The 27,600-nt window shown below is 35.6% G+C and overlaps 1 protein-coding gene across 4 annotated transcripts in view; it reads left to right on the plus strand.

Moving 5' to 3' along the window:
* Window positions 1-1,810: 1,810 nt before the first annotated feature.
* The window catches only part of LOC143228767 (protein SLC31A2-like), a 41,534-nt gene continuing 15,744 nt past the window's right edge, over window positions 1,811-27,600 (plus strand). The window contains exons 1-5 of one of the 4 annotated variants that reach the window (XM_076460093.1): window positions 1,811-2,074; window positions 2,424-2,496; window positions 3,755-3,838; window positions 13,273-13,483; window positions 14,789-21,911. In XM_076460093.1, coding sequence (XP_076316208.1) covers window positions 3,757-3,838; window positions 13,273-13,483; window positions 14,789-14,993 — 498 coding nt within the window. In that variant the 5' untranslated portion in view covers window positions 1,811-2,074; window positions 2,424-2,496; window positions 3,755-3,756 and the 3' untranslated portion in view covers window positions 14,994-21,911. Of the gene's footprint in view, window positions 2,075-2,289; window positions 2,522-3,754; window positions 3,839-13,272; window positions 13,484-14,788; window positions 21,912-27,600 lie in introns of those variants that run through there. The other 3 variants (XM_076460094.1, XM_076460092.1, XM_076460095.1) reach the window with 3 other exon arrangements.

Below are 27,600 nucleotides of genomic sequence, written 5' to 3' on the forward strand. Positions count from 1 at the left end.
TGAAGATATCTGCGATCGGGAAATGGCGTCGTAATCAGCTGATCTGTGCGAACCTAGCGACACCAAGTGGATTCACCTGGAACCAACTGGAGCCGCGCAATTCAAACAGTCCGCGTATTTTTTTGAACAGACCTCGTATATGGCAGCAACTAAGACATTCTTAAAATTCGTCTTATTACTGTATGAAGGGTGTATAAGTGCTATAAATTAACGTCTTAAGAAACTATCTTATTTAAAGTTAAATTTATTGTTCACTTTTCATTATAAACCCGTTATGTGATATCGATTACTAAAGTATTAAATTTAATACAATAAAAGAGTTCAGGTTGAAAAAACTATCATTAAATTAAAACTTTTTCCAGTAGGTGAACTTTCGCAGCGCCCCCAAAAATGTTCTGTTTCAGGAGTAAATAAAAACAAAATTAAAATAATTAAATATCTTTATTGGTTGTTTCTGAGGTTTGGTATGGTCAAGTGGTTAGGGGATTGACTCTGAAGGTCACAAGCTCGAATCCACTTCCTACCAAACGTTATGACATCACGGTCACTCCCAGTATTCTCTGGTACAAGAGTAGCCCAACAGTTGGCTCCCTTAGTATTTCACAGCTAAATTGTGAACGGGTAGTGTGGATAGCCATCGTGTAATTTTGCGCGAAATTCCACACAAAGACCCTTGTTTTGAAGTTCATGTGCCGTGTCTGTCATAGACTACAGAGTGCACAGTTCTTCTCGTGATTAATTGTATGTGCGCATTTTACTGAAGTTACGACACTGCAAAGTTCGGTTAGACTCTTATGTGACGTAATTGTTATGCCTACTGATTGATTGACAAACAACACGACAGACGGTCTTCGCCCCTCCTATCAGCGAATTTACTGTGAATAAGTGTTTGTATAAATAAACTCATCAAAACATAAATTGGTGATTATTATTTTGTGCATTTCTAAGTATTTATATTTCGTGTTTAATAGCTATTGTATTTTTTCTCATATATGTATACAACTATGAGGTCACTACAATGCGTGAGCCAAGTGTGACATCATCCACTATTTACCAAAGGTAGGACTGAGATCGAAACCTTGCAGTTCGATCGTACATCGCTGATTGTTCTTTGAGTAAATGTTTATTTCACAATTTTCGTGCAAGTCTACACAAGGGCTATCTATATAGCTTCCTTCCTTTTGAACTCTGTGGTACACTAGCAAAAGGCAACTAATCAACAGCATCTACCGCCAACTCTTGTCTGACCAGAGGGGGTGATTTAAGTGTCATTTCCACAGCGCACAAACGGAACACAATTTTGCAGCAGAGGGACGGGGAACTTTTGCTGCAGTTTATCTAAAGTTTCATAAATACCATTTAAAGTAATATAAACTGAATTAATCACCAAACAATTTCTCCAAAGAGGCAAAGTTTATATCTTTTCAAAAGTTTTGAGACAGCGTAGTATAAGATAAGATAAAACTGTTTGTATTTACACTGACATGTTATCTGTTGATATATAATATTAATACGTTGTGTTAAATGTCACCCTTGACATTAAAACATTCCCCAACCAATGTTTTATTACTTCAACACCTGAACGTTATAAATTATAATTATCTCTAGGAATATATATATATATTCACTTGTAACCTTTATGTATTCTTATGAGTTACGAAACCACCGATATTCCATTTGGGTGTGAAATTGCGACACTATAAGTGAGGTGTAGCGTGATTACTTCCGTGTTTCAAAACCTGTTTCTGGATTTAGCTTATCACAAATTTCGCATTGATACTGATTTTCACCACCTCGTTCTTAAATTTGCACAGGGGCCCGCACCTACTAAAAACTGGCTGTCCCAGTTTGGACTTATCTATTATTATCTCTTTCCTAAGGACTTTAAAATAACAGATAATTCATGGTGTTGAAATTCTAAAGTGTAATATCGCTAGAGACGTGTGACTATAAACATTTAAATATAACTTTATAATTTTTAATACAACTATATGGCAGTATATGCTTGATCATTGGACTTAAAACTTCGAAACTTTTCACGTCATATTGGTACCCTAATGCTGAAAACATTTTCGTACGTATATAGCACAAGTTGTTTTATAACAACGCGATGATAGTACAGTATCTTTAACAATTTTAAAGTAAAAAAAAACATTCCAGATGATTTACCTCTAAAAAGGTCTTGTTTCTTGGAGTTTGGTTGAATCATAAGATTTTCAACTTCATATAATTTGTAGCAACACGATCTCAAACTGGTAAGTCACCTGGTGATAAATTTATGTAGCGCTATAAACTGTTTATATCTTGTTAATCCGGTTCCTGTTTGTGAGTAGCTAGGCGACGTAACGAGCGACACGAAACAAGCTTCAAGTGTGATTGTCATATTTAAAAATTCTGAGTTTATATAAAATGTTATCTTGCAGGAACTTGGAGTTGGTCTAATGTTCTTGTGGAATTCTTGGTGGCCCGTCACAAGTATAAATTATAACCCCTAAGGTTAGTCTTTGTTTTAAAACTTAGTGTGAGTATATATTTATTTATTACTAACTATTTTTAGGACTACTTTTAAAAAATAGTGTAAGTTATGCTAGTCGTTTGAAAATCTAGTAATTTTACTGTTATTGTTAAGCCTTGAAGCTTTTGTTGCTTATTTTACTTTCGCATATATTAACCAAACTTGAAATATAACTTCATTATAGAGATAATATTTGCAATGAATCTCTTGGTCCATTTTGACGATCATAAGCCTTTAACTTAAACTTTTAGTTTAAAAACAACAACAACACCCAAATCCAGTTTCCATCTAACGTTTCGCATTGCATTTTAAATTACAGGTGGTCTACGATGACTGAACATTTTCTAATAAACCAGTATTTTTCACTTAAGTAGCATTACTGAGGCTGATAAATGGAGTTTTCACAGTTAGGTTTCCTGCCTGTAATAATCGTATTATTAAGTTAATAATAGTGCCTTAGGTAGAACGTTTGTTGGTAAAGATTAATGGAAAGATATTAACGTAACATAAGTACAGGTTAATATCCTACAAGTTAGTTAACAGAAGTGGTAGTGTTGATGGATCATCTGTTTTCATACTTACATTTGAGAACAGTAGGTCTAGAGGACAACACGGATATAAATATTGTAAGTGTGAGAGTTATCTTCAGGTAAAATAGCTACATTATTCTAATCATTGGTCTTTTTAATGGGTCATTTTCAGATGTGATGGAAACAGTAAATATAAGGAAAAGTTTGAAAGATGATTGAATGATAGTGAGTTTGTTTTTTCTTTGACTGTTTAAATTAGTGACTGGAATTGTCTAAGCCTCTTCTTGTTAGTTAGTGATATACTAATGATATTTTTCAAACAACTAGACGTCTTACAGTTATGTGTGTTGCTAGTGGATCTATACATTTAAAATAGGTATGTGAAATCCATCACAAGAGCGTTACTATAACAGTTACTTTGTCTGTGCTAATCTGAATACACTTGTATCTAATTCAGTGACATTTGATGTTCAGTCTTTGACTTAGTTGGAGGGGTGGCATTTTTTTTAGTGAGAAATGTATTAACAGGATAATCATGGGAGATGATGTACAATAAACTTACAAACATCCTGACAGATAACCTTGTGATACTGGACACTGGTGTAGTGCATTATTACAAATTTCAGAGAAAATTAGTCCAGAATAAGTATGTTCTTTTTATTGTTCATTACATGTTTATGATTTTTATACAGTTCTGCAATTGTTTCAGAAATGCCTTATGGGTCATATTTTGAATTTTCTTATCGTGTTGAAAACCTGCTGTTCAAAGGACTTAGTTGCTCAACAGTTGGAGGTTAGTAGGAAAACAACCATTTGTGATCAACATTGAAAATAAACTCTGATATATTTTTAGTTTTAATATATTTTTCTTCTTCCTGTCAAGTATGAAACCATTTGTAAAAAGAAACAGTTGGTAAGAGTCTCTAAGGTTAATTCTCTTGGGTTTACTGAGTACTCTAACATGAAATGTTAGAAATTACCAGCTAAAACTGTTTTTACATAACCCCCCCTGAATGTATAGAGAAAACAAAAGAACTTACATGCAGAATTTAAAAGCTTATTTTATACCTCTCTCTTAGCTTTCATAACTGTAACAGGTGTAGGTTGTATGAAATTAATGGATAATTATGTTGTCACACAGAAATCTTTACATAATTGTAATGTTACACTCGTACTGATGTCACTTGTTTTTTATTCTGCACTTGATGGGTACATACTAACCTCTGTATTGGTGTGACATTATTTATTGTTATATGCAGTGCCTGATCAAGAGAATCACAGAACCTAAGCACCTTCTGTTCGTAGGCCCTACCTAACGTATAAGTTAAGCCAAAAGTTAGGTAACTTATAGGTATATAAATTATAAATTCTGGTTTGAAATCTGAGTATTTATAAGCATATAATATATACTTGCTGTTTGTGTATTAATACATTCTAGTTAAATATCGGCTGTATATTTACATGAATTTGGGTGTAGAAACTAGTGCATATATTCAAAGATGTATCATATAAGTTAAAGATGTAATAAAGTTTTTACAGTAAAATGTGTATTTCATGTTCATTATATTTTGGCCATTGAATATTAAATTTTCGCGGACCCATAGTTTTTGTAGGTGCTAGGTACTGTGCCTGATAAATAATCCAGCCCTGGTTATACATGTTATAACTTTCTTTATGAGATTGGCTGTATACATAAGTTAAATTTCTTAAGCATTCTGGTGAATTAATCTGTTCATGTGCTTTTGTTATAATATCAGGGCTATGAAATAGTTATTGCCAGCCCTATTTGGGTTCTAGTAGTTATATTTATAACTGGTTGGTTAGTCAAATGCTTTTTGTAATTGTGGCAACTATAGTTTCTCACTATTTTGTAAACTAAACATACACACACACACACACACACATATATATATATTGAAATTAAATAATTTATATCTTAATGAAGGTAAACAAATAGACAAAATCATGAGGAAGGACTGTGTTAAAAACAACAAATCCCAACCTCTAATTAATTATATAATAACCATAAAATATTCAAGTATTATATTGTAACCATAAAATATTCAAGTATTATATTGTAACCATAAAATATTCAAGTATTATATTGTAACCATAAAATATTCAAGTATTATATTATAACCATAAAATATTCAAGTATTATATTATAACCATAAAATATTCAAGTATTATATTATAACCATAAAATATTCAAGTATTATATTATAACCATAAAATATTCAAGTCATAAACCAAAACACATTAACATGACATTTAAAAATTGTTTTTTTTTAAAAAAGGGACCCTAGGATATAAGCGACAACATTGGATTGTAAGATGTATCCTAGGTTTTGGAGGTGACTGAAGAAGTAGGACCCACATTGAGGTGGGGATACATCATATATCAGTCTTAACCTTCAATTCACTAGTGTCACATAAGAAAATTAGAAATTTAGAGAGCAAGATGTGGGTGCTCAAGCCTACAATGTCCCACATCTATATCACCCTTCACTGTCTGCAGACAATTGTGGAAATGTGACTGCTCTTATCCTAACTTAGGAATATCTTTGTAGACTACATGCTGCAGTGTGAATATCTTTGTAGACTACACATTATAGTAGCACCAAGTAACCTTTGTTATTATAAACAGGATTTTGGGTGAGTCATGTTATGCTGTAAAAGGACAAAGCAGAATTTCTCCCAAATCCATATATAAATATGGGTAAATAGATTCTATTTTGGCTAAAGAAGCTAAGCCATTACAAAACTACTTTTAAGTGTAGATGAAACAACATCAGCTGGAAAGGTAACAAACTCTCATGTGACTCACATTATTAATAAGAACTTGTGAGTTAAAGCACAACAACATAACATCCACATTATATCCAGTTATGACAAAGGACCTTCCCAGTATAAGAGGTCATTGGTTGGCTGGGATGCAATGGACATTGTAATGGTTGGGATGCTAATAATGCTATCAAATTCACTGACAGCAACTTTTATGGCACAAAATGCATTAAGTTGGTGTATGTGTTTTTTCTTATAGCAAAGCCACATCGGGCTATCTGCTGAGCCCACTGAGGGGAATTGAACCCCTGATTTTAGCATTGTAAATCCGGAGACATACCGCTGTGTTAGTGAGAGGCTTAAGTTTAACAATTACGATTTGTTAAAACAGGTTTTAAGCATTTGTAACTGCTCTCTGCCACCTAGAGATGATGTCTAAGAACTAATTAGAAATGTTTTATAGTACTAAATGTTCAATTTTGGCCATGCTTTCTATAATTGAGGATAAAAAGAAATAGTCACTGTTGTCTAATTGCATTTGAAAATGAAGCTTAATAATAAACATTTAAAAGTCATAATATTTAGTGTAACATAAATGTATCATGATTGTAAATGTATGTATAACATCAAAGAGTCATGTGGAAGTGCTATTTACATTCATGAATTCATGTCTGCAGTCAATGAATAAACATGCTAACTCTGAACACGGGCATTAACAATGTTTGGTTTAACTTCTTAATAGTATTTTCTCGTGGATGGAAGGCCTCATCTGTATTTCCAGTACCCACCAGTTGGTATTGTCACTGACACTTGGAAGTCATCAACCTTGATTACCTTTACTGCAGTGTCCTTGTGGTGTGAACCCCTCGTGGGGCTCCATGGTGGGTGGGGTCAGTGGGCACCGAAATCTCCCTTTCTTTATTATGGATACTCCAATTACAAATCTTAATAACATGATGAAAAAACAGTCTATAGGTAGACGACCACGTCTTGAAGATTCTTAGCAGCAATCCTCACCATCTGTACCACCTGCAGTACCTCATTTTCTTATATTGCATTCACTTTCAGACAAACCTTCAGGGCAAATGTCTCCCTTTTTCATTCAGAAGGGACTAGAGGGACTTGTTGGCTCTCCAAAGCCAGTAAAGAAGCTTCAATCTGGTGACATGTTGGTGGAAACATCCACATCTCAACAAAGTGAACACCTCTCACATTCAAAGGCGATTGAGGATATACATATTGAGGTTACACCTTATGCTACTTTGAATTCATCATGAGGAGTTATTGTTGAGAGGAATTTGAAGAACATCCCACAGTCTGAGATTCTCGCTGGTTTCTCCACCCATGGAGTTTCTGCAGTGAGGCGAATATCCACTCACAAAGATGGAATTATGGTGCCGACCAATGTCCTCATTGTCACATTTATGTCACCACATCCGCCTGCCACCATCAAGGCAGGTTATCTTAATTGCAGAGTATGGCCATACATTCCTAATCCTTTCTGATGTTTCCAGTGCCAGCGATTCGGTCACTCAAAGACGTCATGTCGTGGTTCCTCGACGTATGCTCGTTGCAGTGGCAAGGATCATGATGCCTACAAGTATGAAACAGACCCTCATTGCATCAATTGCAATGGCTCTCACTTGTCCTACTTTTGTTCTTGCCCTAAATGGTTGAATGAAAAAGAGGTGCAGCATTTGAAAACGATTCATAACATTACTTATCCTGAGGCTCGAAAATTGCTGTCCACCACCTCATCTCGGACGTATGCTGCTGCACTTCCTTCCACAACTACAGTGGGAGTGCAGACAAATCTCTCTGTGCTTCCAAAAGAATCATTCTTCAAACAAATGAAAAGTCTTTTGACCTCCATGGTTAAAAAAGTTGATGAATCAACTTCAACACCTGTCATTTATATACATTCTACCAAACTTCAAGATCCACATCCTTTGGTTCCAGGTTCAGGCATTTCCTTGGATCCATCTTTTTCTCTCACCCCAAGATGCAAAAAAATCATTCATTCATGTCCTCAGTCTCTGGAATCCCCTTTCAACAGCAAAGACCTGCTCAATCGACCCAGGGCAGGATCCATGGAGGTCAATAGACCTCCCTTGAATAAGGACAATAAGAAAAAAAGATGTAGTCATAAACAGAAGGGTTCTCCACTCAATTTGCCAGCATGTAAATGACAGGCCATGTGATGGACGAGTGCATGGAAAGGTGACACTGTTGGTTGATCAGCATGTGCCCACCTTGTCTTTGCCACTCGATGTACCCTTGGAGGCTGTAGCCATCCGTGTTCCCTTGGGTCATACCATCACTGTTTGTTCTCTCTACCTGTCGCCTGGAGAGACATATGATCAATCAGACCTTGATGCTCTCATTGAACAGTTGCCATCTCCATTTTGCATCCTGGGGGACTTTAATGGACATCATTCCTTCTGGGATACTGATACTGGGAAGTGCTGATACTGATAGGAGGAGTCACTCCATAGAGCATATGCTCTCTGATCACAACCTTTCTCTTTTCAATACTGGTTCTTCTGCATATTTTCATGCACCTAGTCAGTCCTTTACTGCTATTGATCTCTCAATTTGCTCCCCTACATTATTCTCCCACTTTTCATGGAGGGTTGACAATACTCCACCAGGCAGTGTTCATTTTCCTATAATCTTGAGAGAGACTGGCTGTGGTTGATGCCACCTGACCCACGTGCCCCAGTAGAAACTGGATCAGGCCACTGGCCCTCTTTCACTGCTCTCTCAGAACTTGATCCTGTCATCATCTGTAAGCCATCAACAGACTACTGTGTTATACAAGCAGCTGCTCAATGTATTCCTAAAACCTCGACACGTTTTCCACTCTATTCTCCACCATGGTGGAATTCTTCCTGCCACATGGCACGGAAGGCTCATAAATGGGCCTGAGATACTTTTCGTAGGTATCCCACACTCTTGAACCGCATCGCTTTCCATCAGGCCCATGCACATGCTGCGTGGGTAAGATGTCAAAGCCAGAAGGAATCTTGGATTAAGTTCACAACTGGCAAATCTTCTACCACCAGTTCCAAATCATATAGGACAAGATTTGAAAGGTCAGTAGGCAATATAATTCTGTCTCCCTCTCAATCTTGCTCTCTGATGGCCAGGAAGTAACTGATACCTGGAGCATCACCAGTACTCTAGGTGAAAATTTTTGCTGGGTATCTAACACTTCTGCTTTTTCTTCCACCTTCTTAGCCATCAAGACTTAGGCAGAGCAATCACCTCTTTCCTTTCGAGCTGATTGTCTCTGTGAATATAATCGTCCCTTTACTCTAGTGGAATTCAAACTGGCCCTTCATTGGTCTGGCAGTACATTGGTTGGACCTGATGATGTACACTATTACATGCTGCACCATCTATGTCCTGCTTCTCTTGCTATTCTTCTGATTGTTTTTAACTGGATCTGGCAAGAGAATATTTTTCCTGATGTCTGGCGCCAGGCTATTGTCCTACCTTTCTCTAAGCCTAGGAAGGATCCCAAGATTTCTTCAAACTACCGTCCAATTGCTTTGACGAGCTGTCTCTGTAACATCTTAAAGAGGATGGTTAATGCTTGTCTTGTTTGGTTCCTCGAGTCAAACAACCTCCTCTTGCCCACCCAGTGTGGGTTCTGATGACAACACTCCACCATGGATCACCTGATTCAACTTGAAATGTCAATCAGAGAAGCCTTTCTCAAACGACAACATCTTGTATCAATATTCTTTGATGTTGAGAAGGCTTACGATACAACATGGAGGTATGGCATTTTGCAAGACCTTTATATATACGGGTTACATGGCCATTTGTCCATTTTTATTAAAAAATTTTTAATGGACAGGAGATTCCAAGTTCATGTGGGTTCGACACTTTCCCATTCTTATTTACAGGTATTTGGAGTTCTGAGTATAAAAATTAATGCCATTACTGAACAACTCCTTCTTACTGCTGCAAACAGGCTCTATGTTGACGACTTTCAGATCTCACATCAGTCGTCAAACATGAAGTATATTGAGCGGCAGCTACAGACTACCCTCAATCATTTACTGAAGTGGACCACAGCAAACAGTTTTAACTTCTCTCTTTCTCTAAAACCATTTGCATGCACTTTTGCCACCAATAGGGTATTCACACTGATCCTGAACTTTGTATCGGTGAAGTTTTGCTGCCTGTAGTCCCTGAGACAAAGTTCTTGGGGTTTATCTTTGATCATAAGCTGACCTTTATACCACACATCAAACAACTACGGGTCAAATGTACAGACCACTGAACATCCTCTGTGTTTTCTCTTCTACCACTTTGGGAGCAGATCGATATTCTCTGCTAAAGATATATCGTGCTCTTATTCAATTGAAACTTGACTATGGATCACTGGTCTATGGCTCTGCCAGACCATTGGCCTCAAAGATGCTAAACCCTATTCATCATCAAAGACTTTGGCTCTGCACTTCCCCAGTTCAGAGCTTATACATAGAGTCTCATGAACCTTCTTTGCACCTCTTGCCATTTGCAACTGTCTTTACTATATGCTCCAAAACTTCATTCCTTACCAAAGCATCCCACCTGGGGTTGTGTTTTCCTTCCTTGGTGGGCCATATGTTTTCAGAACAGACGATCTGCCATTGCTCCTTTTGGCCTTCATATCCAGGCGCAGTTGGATGAACTGGGCCTCTCCTTGGATAACATTGCTGTATCCACTGGTCAGTGCATCCCACCATGGCTTCTTATAGTCCCCAATTGTGACCTATCTTTAAGTCATCTGAGAAAAGTAGACATTCCTGTTTGGAAATACTGTCTATTATTTGCTGAACATCTTTTCACTCCTACTCCTACTCACTTATACACATGGTTTGAAATGAGGTGACTCTGTGGGCTCTGCCATGGTTTGTTGTGGTTTGGTGGTTGCATGCAGAATCCCCTCTACAGCTTCTGTGTTCACTGCTAAACTGTATGTCATTTCTGTTACCCTGGATCACATAGAAGCTAAACAGTACTCAAACTGCACTATTTATACTGACTCAGTTCTCTACTGGCCCTGGTATTGCTTCATGTTGGTTCATACCCTGTTCTTACCGATATTCAAAACTGACTGGCGCATTTCTCTTTAACATCTACTTTTATCCAGTTTTTCTGGATTCCGGACCATGTTGGTATTCGTGGGAATGAGCTTGCCGACTCCATAGCTAAATCTATCAACTCTGGCACTATCACTGCTGTACCTGCTCTATACATGGACTATGGCCCTGTATTCAAGGCTTGGCTCCGTGCCAGCTGGCAGTCAACTTGGCCGTCTTGCTTCCGTAAGGATCGGAAAGAGGAAGTTGTTCTAACTAGACTACACATTGGTCACAGTTTTTTAACTCATCGTTTCCTTTTATCTGGAACTGATGTACCAGTGTGTTGTCTGTGTGACACTCAGATCACTCAGATTGTTTTTTTAACTTTGTTTTGTTTTACCTTAATTTCCTTTTATGTGGTTTACTAAATTTAATTTTAACTTTTTAACCGGATGTTTGACACGGATAACCTACCTGCTTTGTGTCGTAAAACACTAAATCAACCAACCAACCTTACTGCACTCCACCTGATGCTTAATTTAACCACCTGCTGTCCACTGGTTCCTCTTCATGTAAGATTATAACAAAATTCCATTAGAAGAGGGTCTGGCTTAAAACATTCAAATACTCACCTGCTTTTGCTTGTGATTAATCTAGATAAAAATTGTAGTAATTTAACTCAGTTTTGTGATAAGATAAACAGGAAATGATTGGCATTTATTATTGGTTTCATTAAGAAGTGATTAGTTAGCTAAGCTAATTACACCCCCATAAATGGTCAGACACAGCAATTATACACTTCAAGGAAATAGTTCCTGATGTTACATTGCCTCTAACTTTTGGGTTACCTATAACCACTGCCCTCTGCTACTTTTCTAATGGAGCTGGCATAAATGTTATTGGTGTTTATATATAAGGTATCAATAACAGGAGAAAATTGATAACTAACAAGCTACAGTTGTTTCTTGATGTTTTATTGATTGTATGTCCCAGCAAACTTTAAAATAATTTGCTGATCATAAGAAGTAAAATATAAAATGATTTTTTTTTAACTCTTAGATAATCAATTATTTGTAAACTTTTTTTTCACCAGTTTTTAAGAACTGAATGAGAGTAGGAAAACAAAGAAGACTGATAAGTTATCTCCTAGTTAACTGAAACTTTGGTGACTAATATATAACTGATTGAAGACAGTAATAAAAGCAACATTCAGGAACCTCTTTCTGTGTTTTTACATCCATTTAAAATGTTTATCAACAGAACCCTTGCTCCAAGTTACATATAATTGTCCTCTTCACTTGTGGACATCTAGTTGAATTAGAATACATTAAAAGAGTCTACTATAAAATACTATGGGTATTAACTAGTAATTTGCCACGTAGGTTATGACGCTTCTTCAGAAGTTAAATTTGAGAGTGCTGGTTTCAGAGTATTGCTTGCAATAATTTCACACATGTTTAGAGCAGCTCCAATCAATGGTTTAAATAGTAACAAGGAACTCTGAAGGCTACTTAATTAGAGCTTCACTTCAAATATTGGTTTTATTATTTAACAGTTTTAAATGACCAAATACTTCTGTAGATGAATATCTAAGAAAGTGAGTAAAAATATTGTCCTTTTGTACAGTATTTTGTTATGTTATATGAGATCCAACTGTAAATTTTTACAAACATTTTAGTTTGATTCTAGCCTTTAAATGATTTGAAACGGTTCCACAGAGACAACAAGACAACTTTCTTTATAGACTCAGAAGAGCACCCTTGAATTGTTAAATAATAACCCCTTCATTAATTCAGAAGAGCACCCTTGAATTGTTAAATAATAACCCCTTCATTAATTCAGAAGAGCACCCTTGAATTGTTGAATAATAACCCCTTCATTAATTCAGAAGAGCACCCTTGAATTGTTAAATAATAACCCCTTCATTAATTCAGAAGAGCACCCTTGAATTGTTAAATAATAACCCCTTCATTAATTCAGAAGAGCACCCTGAATTGTAAATTAATAAGCCATTGTTCTGGGACTTCATAGATTGAAAAGTTGTGAAATGTAAACTATGTTTGCTTTTTAACACTTTACAAAACTTTATTTTTTGGTTTCCATAATAGTAGAAATTAAACAATAATTATTCTGCTTTGTTGAACAAGTATGGTCTGCTGTAGCAGATTGGTGGCTGTTATTTATCTCCAAGTGTATATTTTGAGGTACGGCAATGTTTGTTTGTTTTTTTAAAACAAATATTTAGTGCCAGTTGATAACATGATTGTTTATTGCTAGAAAAATGTCTCTTTAAAACTACAGGACTTTAGTTTCTGTAATACAACACATTTGGTTCATAATTTCTATGTTTTCTTTTATTCAGGACTGATTGGATTATGTGTGTGTGTAGCAGTTTTAACTGTCTTATATGAAACAATCAAACTACTTCGCTACTATCTAGCGGAGAAGTGTAAAAAAACCTTACTTGTAAATGGTAACGTGAGCCGATGCAGTAGCCAGGAATCGGAGACTAACAGACTTGATGATTTCCCACTTCTTCATCATCATTTGTTTGATGTTCTAACTTCCCAGTGGTAAGATTGTATAACATACATGTACAGACATATATGTTAAATTTAGTGATGTGTATCACATGTGTAACAATGTGATGTAGGTTACGATACAATACTTGTTGTGATATCTGTTTGTCTGAGCATGATAACAACAGTTTATTTTAGATTTTATGAGAGGATTAGGAACAAGCGTTAATGTTACAATGAAACATTCTAATAACAACTTGGGAAATTTCATTTTAACACGTAGCCCAGTGTTGTTGGAATACTTGTGAAGAAACACACGTTCTCCAATAGCAACTAGTGTTGACAGGTCCTTCTGTGTTGGGATATGCAATGCAGTGGTGACAACACAATACCTTATCCTGTGTGGTTTTTGTTTTGTTTTGATACAAATAATAAATAGTTTTAACTTTAAGTTGAGAAACCGTCAACAAATAATTATTATTCTTGTAAGTTTAAGCACCATAAAGAGATAATTATAGTTTTAGTAATTTGAGACACCACCTATAAATAAATATTATTCTTGTAAGTTTAGGAACCATTTATAAATAAATATTATTCTTGTAAGTTTAGGGACCATTTATAGATAAATATTATTCTTGTAAGTTTAGGGACCATTTATAAATAAATATTATTCTTGTGAGTTTAGGGACCATTTATAAATAAATATTATTCTTGTGAGTTTAGGGACCATTTATAAATAAATATTATTCTTGTGAGTTTAGGGACCATTTATAAATAAATATTATTCTTGTGAGTTTAGGGACCATTTATAAATAAATATTCTTGTGAGTTTAGGGACCATTTATAGATAAATATTATTCTTGTGAGTTTAGGGATCATTTATAGATAAATATTGTTCTTGTGAGTTTAGGGACCATTTATAGATATTATTATTGTAAGTTCAGGCAATGTCAGCAAATAATTTTTGTTCTTGTAGGTTAAGGTGCAGTCTATGTTTAGTTACTATTTTCTTCCTTGTGATTAAAGTAGAATCTTTATATTTTATTTTTCTATCTTGAGGTTAAAGTTGAAACTGTTTTATTAGTTTATCTCAAGGTTAAGGTAGAACATGTATAATACATTGGTTTATCTTGAATTATATTTTTTATTGTTTTGTATTTAGGGTGAGTGTACTATACACACACACACACTTTTGTATCTTTTTATTTCTTGATTTAAGCCAAATATCTGTTGGCTGAATTACCATAAGAAATGTATTGATTTTGAGGTTAAGATACAATATAAACATGTTAATTGTTTGATTTTATAATTTAGGCTTAGACACTTTCTGTACATCTTGCTATAATTTTCTCTCTCTAGGTTGAGGTTCCACCTGTTTCAGACTGTTCTATACACTGTACAGGTTATTATGGGATACATGATAATGCTTGTTATCATGAGTTTTAACATCTGGCTTTGCTTGTCTGTTGTCTTTGCATCTTGCATCAGCTACCACGTATTTAGCATCCACATCTTTAACCGACCCATTTTGATACCCGTTGAAGTGGTGGATAATACCAGTTAAGAAGTAATATTATGGAATAACTTCTGTTAGATGCTGGTAATGCAAGTAAGATAGGTCTATATTTCTGAAAAACAACAAAGAAACTCGAAACTTGTGGTGGACAGTTATATAGTGTTCCCATCTGAGAAGACCTCCACTGTGGAAGGATCATAAGCAGTAGATTAATTTACTCTGTGTAGTTTCATGTTCATGAAAATGTTCTGTGATGCTATTACTTGTATAATTTTAAAGGAGTAATTATTATATCTACTGAGTGGAGATTGTGTTATACAAGGTAGGGCAAAGGTGACTTACCCAGTTGTTTTCTTTAGAACCTTATTTGATTTTGAACATCCTTCTTAGAAACAAACAATAATTAAAACATCTTCAATTGTCTTCACCACTGTTGCATAGCAACTTCCACTTCACCAAACACACCTATAATGTCTTTGTATGTTTGATTTCAACTTAACATGATTTCAGATTTTGTATTCCTGTTTAATTTTGTTTAATTATTTGTGTGTTCAATTTATACAGAAGGCAGAAACTGTGTCTGGAACAATGGGTGTGTAAAAAGAAAACTTTGGAGACGACTCAAATGGGTAGTGAAAGAACACTTTACAAGTAGGTGATGATGATGTAATCTTGTTAAAACGCTCTACGTCTCTAATAAAATACATTTCACCATCCATTCAAGTTGTCTCCAGACTTTTATTTTCTAAAATTCGAGTTTCTCATCATCAAAGATGGTTTAATATCTTCGAACTTTAAAGTCAAAAGTTTACTCATCAAAAGATATTCCACATATTTCTGTTTTGTTTACTATTCATGAAACACTGTAAGTTGATTATGCAACATATATTGGTAGGGCATAAGGTCTAAGTCATATCAGATTGTTTAAAGGTTTAGAACTCTTATTGACTAAACATATTTGTTTGTATTCTAATGCTATGATAGCATCAAATGGAACGGAGGACAATCCAGGTAACTGTCATGTCTCTGCAGAGAGACGTACTATTTTTCTTTCTTTTTCCACACTTTTATATTGACTGCCGTTCCTTCATTTCTTGTTTTCAAACTATGTAATGTTATACCCAAATTAACCCATTTGATACTTTTTTTAATTTAGGCCTATAGAAGGATTTTACAGGATAATAGGTCAAACAACCAAAATATTTATATTTTGGGTTCCTGTATTTACAGTATTCAAGATGAAAATTGACACAAATATACATTTGTTGAATATGCCAATTTTGAATCTTTATAGGGGAGTTGGAGCTAACAAAAAAAGCATAATTTAGGGGTTTTTGGTCAATTACTCAGCTGTACTTTGATGAACTTACATAGAAGTTGGTGATATGTTTACAGTTACTCCATATTGACAAACAAAAACTTTCCCAGTTTTAGTAATTATAGATGCCACACAAAGTACAATTTTAAAGTTGATTATTCTGTCATATTTTGGACAACTTATATTAAATTTGGTACAAGGATACTTTTTTACAATAGACAATTTGGGAATGTTTGTCTTTTGCTCAATCTTTCAGCAGGGAAGGCACAATATAGGGCTTTTCTGAATTATCCGTGTGTATGTCAGCCAATTCACGTAGGACTTGGTGCAATGATACCTTCCAGCAGGTCTCAAGACAGATTTTTCTGATATCAGAATTGGCTATGTTGGGATTGTGAGGTGGAAACGTGTTGTACTTACTCACGAATGTTGACTTCTTTAATTTATTTTAACTGCTAAGTTGCCTGGTTCACTAACAATAATTACAACCTAGAATGTTCAAATAGCAAAAAGTGAATTTGAAACTCAGTTTGATGAAATCTGTAGAGAAAAAAACTCGATACAGATTTGTGTCAACTTATATTGCTGCATATATTTAGCAAAATAACCAATTTAATTTTTGTATCTTTTCCTTTTCTGGCATTGTCACAAAATGTTTGTAGAATTAGTTTTGTCACTTAAGTATAACATTTACAAATCTTAAGATCTAAATTTGTTCATTCACCTGTTCAGTGCCGTAGACGAGATAACTTCTCCAAGCCGATCGGTAACATAGTGCCACGGACGAGTTAATTCGTTCTCGATAATACCTAACTTCAACGCTAGATGTCAGCACCATTCATGCATATGACCTACTTATAAATTGTTTCACTTTCGATCCAAAATGGCGTCACGAAAAAAAGTTACAAAATGAAGAAGCCTGGAGAATTTTTTCTGTCACAGTTTTTCTTTGTAATTGTTTTTATAAGCCAGGTTTGTAATTATCATCCATTGCAATACATCTTTCATAGATTTAGATAATAGGTAATGTGCACCTAATAAACTATAGAAATTATATTAAAAGTAAAGGTTAGGTGAACTTAACTGGTCTGTTTGTCATGAGAATGTGGGAGAAATGTTTGTTTTTCTAATCGATTGTAATGATATTGTTGTGCAAGATAAACAATGATGAATGCATGAATACTTTGATTCATTTTGAACAGGTAATTGCACTTGTGCACCTAAATTCAATCAAAGTGTTTTCAGAAACTGTTTTCTAACCTGTTTGTTCATCAGACTATACATTTCTGTTTTAAAATAAGTACATTGTATATTTGTTCAATTGTTAAATTAACGAGTAGTAATATAAACTAAGGTTTCCTTCGTGTGTAAAGCATCTTGGGAAGGATCAAACTTAAAAAAGGACAGATGGTGCAATCACACTTTTGATGGTGTCTGCGTAACTGTAATAGATCCCGTCCATGTAAACCTAACATTAAAATGACTAATCAAACCACACTAGTATATGGAAAAGTCATTTTGATAGATTTGAATAGGCCTACTAAGGCCTCATAGTTAAGGTTCTTGACTTGCAGTCTGGGCTTCACAGGTTCAGTCCCTATCACTGAACATTTTTACCCTATTAATTATGGAGGGTATTATAATGGCAAAGCCAGTCTCTCTCTTTATTGGTAAAAAGTAAATGACATTGAGTAGCTATCAAAGATATAATCCAGCAAGTTAAGAACTTGCTAATATCAAACTGCCAACAAATCAACATGTAGAGAGCACAGAGTGTTAGTGGCAAAAACCACATTAACAAGACAACAATTTTTTCTGTTATTTCTTTCTTCTACCATACATCTAGTGTAGGCTGTTTTTTTCTAAACGTTATACCTACATGAGGTAGTGTTCCTTACAGTGTCATAAGGTGGTACAATGTTTCGTGGAATAACGACTTTATCATTAAATCATATGTCGTATTCATGTATGTCCTTGTTATCTGTTCTGGAAGAGTTTTGCATTTTCTACTTTTATGACATAACTGCCTATGACCCATGAACACAGATACAGTTGAGTAAATACTAAAATCTCCCTTGCTACATAAAATGGGTTAGCTGGATTCATGATGTGAAATCAATTTGAGTTAGGCCTGAATAAAACTTGGAACTATTTTATATGGTAATTAATTAATTTGTAAAAGCAGGTTTTATTGAACTATATTGTCCTACCATATTAAAAACGAAAACAAGAATTTCAATAAGGCTTAAGGTATTTGTATTGTGAAATGCACACAGTTGCAGAATATGGACCTGTCAGAAGTCCTTTGGCTTTATGGGATATGTTTAATGTGATTTCGTGCATGTTTTCCTGTAAAGAATGCATGTACACTTTTCACCACATCGACTTGTTATTATCTAGGTCAAATTTTAAAACTTTAAGCCAAAATGAAAAATATTATATTGAAAGGCACAAGTTGTTTGTACATATAATTGTTTAGAAAAAGACAGATACAGTTATTTTAAACTTTCAATGAATTATATAAGATAGCTCATGTAATCAGTAAATTTGTGTTCTGTACACGGGATTATTTGTGCCATATGTTCAGAAAGTTTCTATGTAACGTGCATGTGATAAGACACAAGAGCACGTATCACTGTCATTCATTACCTAGATCCAAAATCTGGTATTATAAAGGATATCACTATTTTGATCTTTAATAACAAGTATTTATTGTAGTTAAGAGATTTTTCTGTGAGATGTGTTGATACTGGAAGGTTGTATTTTGGTGTCATTTATATGTACCATATCATACGCATCCTAAACTTGCCAGTTGGTTTTGATATCTAATGTTTACTTTAGAGTCAAATGTACTTATCACTAGATATTTCCAGGTAACCTTTAGAACCATAAGATAATAAGAAAGCACCATTGGCAAACTTATGTTTCCTGTAGTATGTTTATTGTGCCAATTTTAACGTTATTTGTGTAAACTTGATTTTTAGTAAAACCGACACATTTATCTTTGTTAAAGTGTGATAATTCTAAATGTAACTTACTATATGCAGAGTTCAGTATACCTGATCATAACTGGTTCAAATGGATTTACTGTCAAAGTGTTTGCCTTCTTATGCAGTAGGAAGTATAATATTTATTTTCAACATTTTCTGGTTACAGTATTTAATATACACAGTAAGTTCACTATTCAAATTTATATGTTTTGCACATTTTGTGTGTTATATAAAAGGTGCTGTTTGAATAGAAACGAACTGTATTACGATGACTGTTTTTATTTATGTTAATATCAAACAGTAGTCGGCTCTTTTTATGTGTACAGGTTTGTGTTGTAGTTCAATTAGGTGTGCCATAAAAACTGTATTTTTTGGTTCTTTGAAAATATTTTTACGTACATGTTTCTCGATTCTTAACCCAGCCTACAAGTAATCTACAATTTTTTTCTTGATATCCTAACATCCACTTTATGAGGGTACACTATTCAGGAATACAAATATCCAATCAGAGAAATGGATATAATATTTAAAAATCTAAATATCCAATCAGGGAAATGGATATACTATTTAAAAATCTAAATATCCAATCAGAGAGATATGTATAAAAGTGGATAGTTTACTACATTGTTTTGTTCTGGTTTGCTAGTGTATCTTAACTATGCATGTAGTGTTGTATAGTTTTCTTCATTGTATTGTCTATAATCCTCTACTATACAACTGTTTTAAATAAACAGATATAACAATTGTCAGTATTTTCATGAGAAATATCTAACCTAAGCCTGTCTTTACATTTGTAGTAAAACATTTACCTTGTAGTGAGTGCTATAGCTTGTAGTATTATGTCCTGTAGTGAGTGCTACAGATTGTAGTATTATGTCCTGTAGCGAGTGCTACAGATTGTAGTATTATGTCCTGTAGCGAGTGCTACAGATTGTAGTATTATGTCCTGTAGCGAGTGCTACAGCTTGTAGTATTATGCCCTGTAGTGAGTGCTATAGCTTGTAGTATTATGTCCTGTAGCGAGTGCTACAGATTGTAGTATTATGTCCTGTAGTAAGTGCTACAGATTGTAGTATTATGTCCTGTAGTGAGTGCTACAGATTGTAGTATTGTGTCCTGTAGTGAGTGCTACAGATTGTAGTATTGTGTCCTGTAGAAAGTGCTACAGATTGTAGTATTGTGTCCTGTAGTAAGTGCTACAGATTGTAGTATTATGTCCTGTAGTGAGTGCTACAGATTGTAGTATTGTGTCCTGTAGTGAGTGCTACAGATTGTAGTATTATGTCCTGTAGTGAGTGCTACAGATTGTAGTATTATGCCCTGTAGTGAGTGCTACAGATTGTAGTATTATGCCCTGTAGTGAGTGCTACAGATTGTAGTATTGTGTCCTGTAGTGAGTGCTACAGATTGTAGTATTGTGTCCTGTAGTGAGTGCTACAGATTGTAGTATTATGTCCTGTAGTGAGTGCTACAGATTGTAGTATTATGCCCTGTAGTGAGTGCTACAGATTGTAGTATTATGCCCTGTAGTGAGTGCTATAGCTTGTAGTATTATGCCCTGTAGTGAGTGCTATAGCTTGTAGTATTATGTCCTGTAGTGAGTGCTACAGATTGTAGTATTGTGTCCTGTAGCGAGTGCTACAGATTGTAGTATTGTGTCCTGTAGCGAGTGCTACAGATTGTAGTATTGTGTCCTGTAGCGAGTGCTACAGATTGTAGTATTGTGTCCTGTAGCGAGTGCTACAGATTGTAGTATTGTGTCCTGTAGCGAGTGCTACAGATTGTAGTATTATGTCCTGTAGCGAGTGCAACAGATTGTAGTATTATGTCCTGTAGTGAGTGCTACAGATTGTAGTATTATGTCCTGTAGTGAGTGCTACAAATTGTAGTATTATGTCCTGTAGTGAGTGCTACAGATTGTAGTATTATGTCCTGTAGTGAGTGCTACAAATTGTAGTATTATGTCCTGTAGCGAGTGCTACAGATTGTAGTATTATGTCCTGTAGCGAGTGCTACAGATTGTAGTATTATGTCCTGTAGCGAGTGCTACAGATTGTAGTATTATGTCCTGTAGCGAGTGCTACAGATTGTAGTATTATGTCCTGTAGCGAGTGCTACAGATTGTAGTATTATGTCCTGTAGTAAGTGCTACAGATTGTATTACATCATGTTTTGTGTTACAGGAGGTACCATATCTTGCTGTGTTACCCTAATAGTATTATACATTACTGCTTTATAGGTGGTTTTATATCCTGGATGTTACAGGGGGTACTATACAGTGCATTGCTACATATTATATCCTACTGTGTTTTAAGAGCTATTTTATCTTTCAGTGTTATACATAGTATTATACTCTGGAGTTTTTTAAAAGTTGGTATTACCTGCAGTGTTATATATGGTATTATATTCTAAATAATAATTCACTTCTACTTTGTTGTAAATTACCGACACCTCAAACAAACAAAAAGAACATATAAAAACGTTCACCATGTGGAGTCTTTTAATGAAATAAAAACAAATTAATGTATTTAACATTCACATTTCTTTTATAAATTAAACAACTGTTTTTAGCACGTGTTTGCTGGGTTTCTGAATGTTATACAATAATTTGTTATATTGTTAATGGTAATAAAACGTTAATGATTTTTGGTTAACAGATAACGGCGTCTTCTTTTCTTCTTGCTCTCACTAATATATCCGACTTCAGCAAAGTCTATGGTCATCAGTTTCGTACCTGCTAATTTAAAACTAGAAATAAAACTGAAGGTGGAAATCCAGATGAATTAGCCAACAATATGCTTTTGTTAAATTACCAAACTTATTCATATCACTGAAAGAACTTTGAGAAGTGCCACAAGGAGCTTAACCATGACTGTAATAACTTATGTTGGGATAATAGCAAGTCAAACAAAAGTAAACTAACACAACACAGTTTAGTTTTGAATTCCCATCAGCAAACATGTTCACACTTTCAACTCTTTAAACTGACTGTTAGACGAAGGTCAATTATTAATAATAGTACAGTGGTTCTTAACCTGGGTTCGGTGAGTCAGTCTCAGGGGTTCGGCAGAGGTCAAGACACACACACACTCTGTGTGTGTCCGTTCCATTCACCCAACTCGTATGATCCGTGACGTCATGCTCCACTTGGCCATCATTGGCTGCGGTTGATCACGTCACATCACTTGGCCTTAATATCTGTGCTGCAGGGAACTTCGTGCGCTTAGCAGTCGACTTGTGACTGCAGTAATCGTGTGTCATTTGCGATTTTTTTTCCTAATCTTTCAATTTATTCATACTAACTATGTCGAGCAAAAATAGAAAGTGGTCAGACGAATACGTACAATATGGATTCACATGTGTAACGGAACATGGTGGGAGTCAGGGTCCTCAATGCATGATTTGCAATGCCAAGTTGAGCAATTCTAGTTTAGCACCAGCAAAACTCAGAGAACACTCCCTAAAGCTGCATGGAGATGGGAAATACAAGAACACAACGCTTGCTGAATTCAAGGTAAAGAGAGCCAGGTTCGATGAAAAGGTTACTTTGCCTGTTCTCAGCTTTGTACCCATCAACAAACCGATCCTCACAGCATCGTACGAAGTTGCGTACTTGATCGCAAAGCAGAGCAAACCACACACCATTGGTGAAGCACTCAGAGACATTTCTGAACCCGGGGAATTGAAGCAAGCAATTGCCATGCACTTAGATGAGCTCGCAAAGTCTCTCGACGGATACTTCCCCACCAGAGTGTCATATCCAGCATGGGTGAGACAGTCGTTCACGTTTAGTGTTGAGACAGCAGATGTCAATGATGAATACCTCGACGAAATCATTGAACTTCAGCAGAGCCAGGTTCAACAGCAACTTTTCAGAACAACAACGCTCTCAACGTTTTGGTGTCACCAAATCGTAACGTACCCTCTTATTGCTAAGAAAGCCCTCGAGATACTCATACCGTTTGTTACAACGTATCTTTGTGAACAATCCTTTTCGAGGATGGTAGACATAAAATCGAAGAAAAGGAACAGACTTTGTTGCGAAAATGATATAAGAGTGGCACTTGTCAAGGTGAAGCCGCGCATTTCTGAACTTGTCTCTGAAAGGCAACAGCAAAAGTCACATTGATTTGCAGTAAATATTCATTGGGTTATGTTTTTGTTTTCGTGTGAAATTCATGTTTTGTTGGTTTTGTTCTTTGAACACAGTGATATTGTGTGCAACTGATGCATGGTTCATTTTGTGCACTAATAAAATATCTACTTATGTTGTGAATTTGAAAAAAATATATTTTATTTTTCCAATTACGAAGGGTTCAGTGAATGCAAGTACGAAACTTCCGGGGTTCAGTACGTCCAACAAGGTGAAGAACTACTGGTCTGGTTCAGTACGTCCAACAAGGTTAAGAACTACTGGTCTGGTTCAGTACGTCCAACAAGGTTAAGAACTACTGGTCTGGTTCAGTACCTCCAACAAGGTTAAGAATCACTGTAATAGTAGAACTGTCAACTGCCAAGGGTTAACATGTTTCAACTGGGTATAACCTGATGGTTAGGATGCTTTAGTCTCCATCGCTGAAGAGGCCACTGGAATATTATACCGTTTTGGTCAGTCCCACTATTCGTTAGTAAAATAGTAACTCGAGAATTGGTGGTGGGTGGTGTTGACTAGCTGCTTTTTCTCTAATTTTCCACTGCTAAATTAGCCATTGAGTAGCATTGCAAGGAAACAAACAGTATGTAGGTTTAGGCTCCCCCCGTAGCATGTCTGTGGACTTACTCTGCTAGAAACCTGATTTCGATACCTGTGGTGGGCACAGCACAGATAGCGTATTGTGCAGCTTTATGCAATAACAAACATCGTAGTTTTAGAAGCAGTAGCTCAAATTAGTGTTTGGAAAAGTGCTTCATTCCAAGTGTTCATATTTCTCATAAGAGAGAGTTTTGTTAATACCTGGACCTGGCATGGCCAGGCGATTAAGGCGCTCGACTCGTAATCCGAAGGTCACGGGTTCGAATCCCCGTCACACCAAACATGCTCTCTCCCTTTCAGCCGTGGGGGCGTTATAATATGATGGTCAATCCCACTATTCGTTGATAAAACAGTAGCCCAAGAGTTGGCGGTAGATGGTGATGACTAGCTGCCTTCCCTCTAGTCTTACACTGCTAAATTAGGAACGGCTAGCACAGATAAACCTCAAGTAGCTTTATGAGAAATTCAAAATAAAACAAACAAAACGAAATCACTAATACTTCTCTTGCTATATTTTAGAAACTTTCATTTAATAAGTTTAACTACAGCAAAGCCAAATGTTTTGGGGCGATGCAATTCAAGGATAAAAAGGAACTGATTCAAAACTGCTGTAAGAGAAATAGGTGATTAAACATTTTGTACACAATATCTTTCAAAAGATTCGGTGATTCAAACGAATAGTGGGATTAACCGCCACACTATAACGCCCCCACGCCTGAAAGGGTGAGCACGTTTGGTGCTACCCTCGGATTACGAGTCGCACGCCTTAATCCACCTGACCATACCGGGCCACCCATTTTGAAAAAGGGATTTTCAGGAGAAACAAAAAGTGATGATAATTGGAAATGAGTAAATATGTTTTAAAATATTATTAACGAATAAAAAAATTTTAATGTATATAAAATGAAACATAATATAATATATATAAATACACAGGAAATATAGAATTTTCATCACAATAATGTTTCGTTATTTAATCAGAATGTGACTTTGATGTTCCTTCTGACTCGGTGTTATCACTATTGCACCAAAGCACGTCATCTGGTGTACATTCTTCAAAATCTGACGACACTTTTTGACTTGTTACTGTCCTTCACTGTAATAGTAAACTTTCTGTTTTCAAAAATTTCTCGCGACAGCCACTACTAACTTTAAAAGAAATACCTACATCCTACACATTGTTTTTGCTTTCGACATTAAAGACTTCTCTCGTTACAGGCGGTACTTTATTTCGTAACTCTCTGAAATACACAGATAGCCTCTTGTGTAGCTTTGTGCTTAATTCAAACCAATAACATTAACTGTCAGTTCACCTACCACATGTGGTTTAATCATATTTAACACGTGACATTATACTGTTTCACCAGTTCATTTACCACATGTGGTGTAATCATATTTAACACATGACATTACACTGTTCTGTCAGTTCTCCTACCACATGTGGTTTAATCATATTTAACACATGACATTATACTGTTTCACCAGTTCATTTATCACATGTGGTTTAATCATATTTTACACATGACATTACACTGTTCTGTCAGCCGTTCTCCTACCACATGTGGTTTAATCATATTTAACACATGACATTACACTGTTCTGTCAATTCACCTACCACATGTGGTTTAATCATATTTAACACATGACATTACACTGTTCTGTCAGCCGTTCTCCTACCACATGTGGTTTAATCATATTTAACACATGACATTACACTGTTCTGTCAGTTCACCTACCACATGTGGTTTAATCATATTTAACACATGACATTACACTGTTCTGTCAGTTCACCTACCACATGTGGTTTAATCATATTTAACACATGACATTACACTGTTCTGTCAGTTCTCCCACCACATGTGGTTTAATCATATTTAACACATGACATTACACTGTTCTGTCAGTTCTCCTACCACATGTGGTTTAATCATATTTACCACATGTGGTTAGTGTAACTAATCAAATTTCAACAGGTAACGCCACTAATACGGTTCACATTTTCAGCTGTAGGTGCATAATAGAAATTACAATGTGCCCTATTATTCGGTTCAAATACTCAGATAAAACCTTTATGGTGAATACTGCTAACTGGTTGCTTTATTCTTACCAGCAGTTCAGAACCCTAGCGATCTAACAAGAGGCTAGTCAGGTGCAACATTCCAACTGTAAAATTTAACATATTCATTACGTATAAGATTCAGTCCCCAGTCCTGAATAAAACCTAGATTCTAGAAATGTTTTAAACAAAAACAAATCGAACATAGACAGTACATGAAAAAACAAGTGAACAGACAGATCTAGATCTCTACTCATGATAACTGTGTAAGCCTCAATTTAGTGACCTACTTCTGTATGTCACATAATGACATCTCACTTATCGCTGAATAAAAGAGGAATATTCTAGAATGTCCGCACAAGGAGATTATACAAAGAGTTCAAGTGAGGTATCCCATAACCCACTTACATACGTCATCAATTATTCCAAATAACGTAATAGAGGAGAGAAAATCCATAGCTCATACCAACTTGTACAAGTGTTGGTCCTGCCAGTTCATATGCGTTTCTCCCTGTGGATAAGACACAAGGCTAAAATGATACAAGCTTCTAGCCATTATCATATGCAACCTTTATTGCAAATGTGTGTGACCTTTCGACACGAAAATTTAAACGTTGTTGCACAGTGAAAACTTCGCTAAGAGGGCCGAAATCTCGCAAATAAACGCATTTTAACGTAGAGAGAATTCCGTGTATAATACTACTGATAAAGAAGCCTAAGTTATTAGACTAAACAACAATTACTAGTAGCAAGATCTATAAACATGAAATTAGTTTGGTTTGAATTTCGCGCATAGCTACTCGAGGGCTATCTGCGCTAGGCGTCCATAATTTGGCAGTGTAAGTCTAGAGGGAAAGCGGCTAGTCATCACCACCCACCGCCAACTCCTGGGCTACTCTCTTACCAATAAATAGTGGAATTGATCGTAACATTATAACGCCCCCACGGCTGAAAGGACGAGCATGTTTGGTGCGACGGGGAGTCGAACGCCTTAGCCCACCTGGCCATGCCGGGCCGTGACAGAAAGTCTGACTAGTTACGTAGATTAATAAGTAATATAATAAATCTGATTAGACTTATATTCAACACGTGTGTGTGTTTTCTTATAGCAAAGCCACATCTGGCTATCTGCTGAGCCCACCGAGGAGAATCGAACCCCTAATCATAGCATTGTATACCAGCGAGGGGCATATTCAAAAGAATGCTGTAAACCTTAAAGTACTACAGACTAAAGCAACGGTACACAAGCATATTAAGAACGTGCAGATACTGTTTTATAGAACGAGCAATTTTAAGTTCAGTAGCATCTTCCAACTGCAAATGTAGCGGCATCTAGTGACAATGTGTGCAAATAAAATATAAATGCTAAAACTAATTTGCTGGATATTTCATAGGTGTAAAACGCCACAAACGAAGTTGTTTTTAATAGGCCATTTTAAACAGGATGCCAACTTTCTGTTGTTTCAAAGTGTTTTCATTTTTATTCTTCAAATCATTCATTTTGAAAAATTTTACTCAACGTTATTTCTTCCAGGTTG

The sequence above is a fragment of the Tachypleus tridentatus genome, chromosome 10, assembly GCF_004210375.1.
Source record: "Tachypleus tridentatus isolate NWPU-2018 chromosome 10, ASM421037v1, whole genome shotgun sequence".
In the NCBI taxonomy this organism is placed as follows: domain Eukaryota; kingdom Metazoa; phylum Arthropoda; class Merostomata; order Xiphosura; family Limulidae; genus Tachypleus; species Tachypleus tridentatus.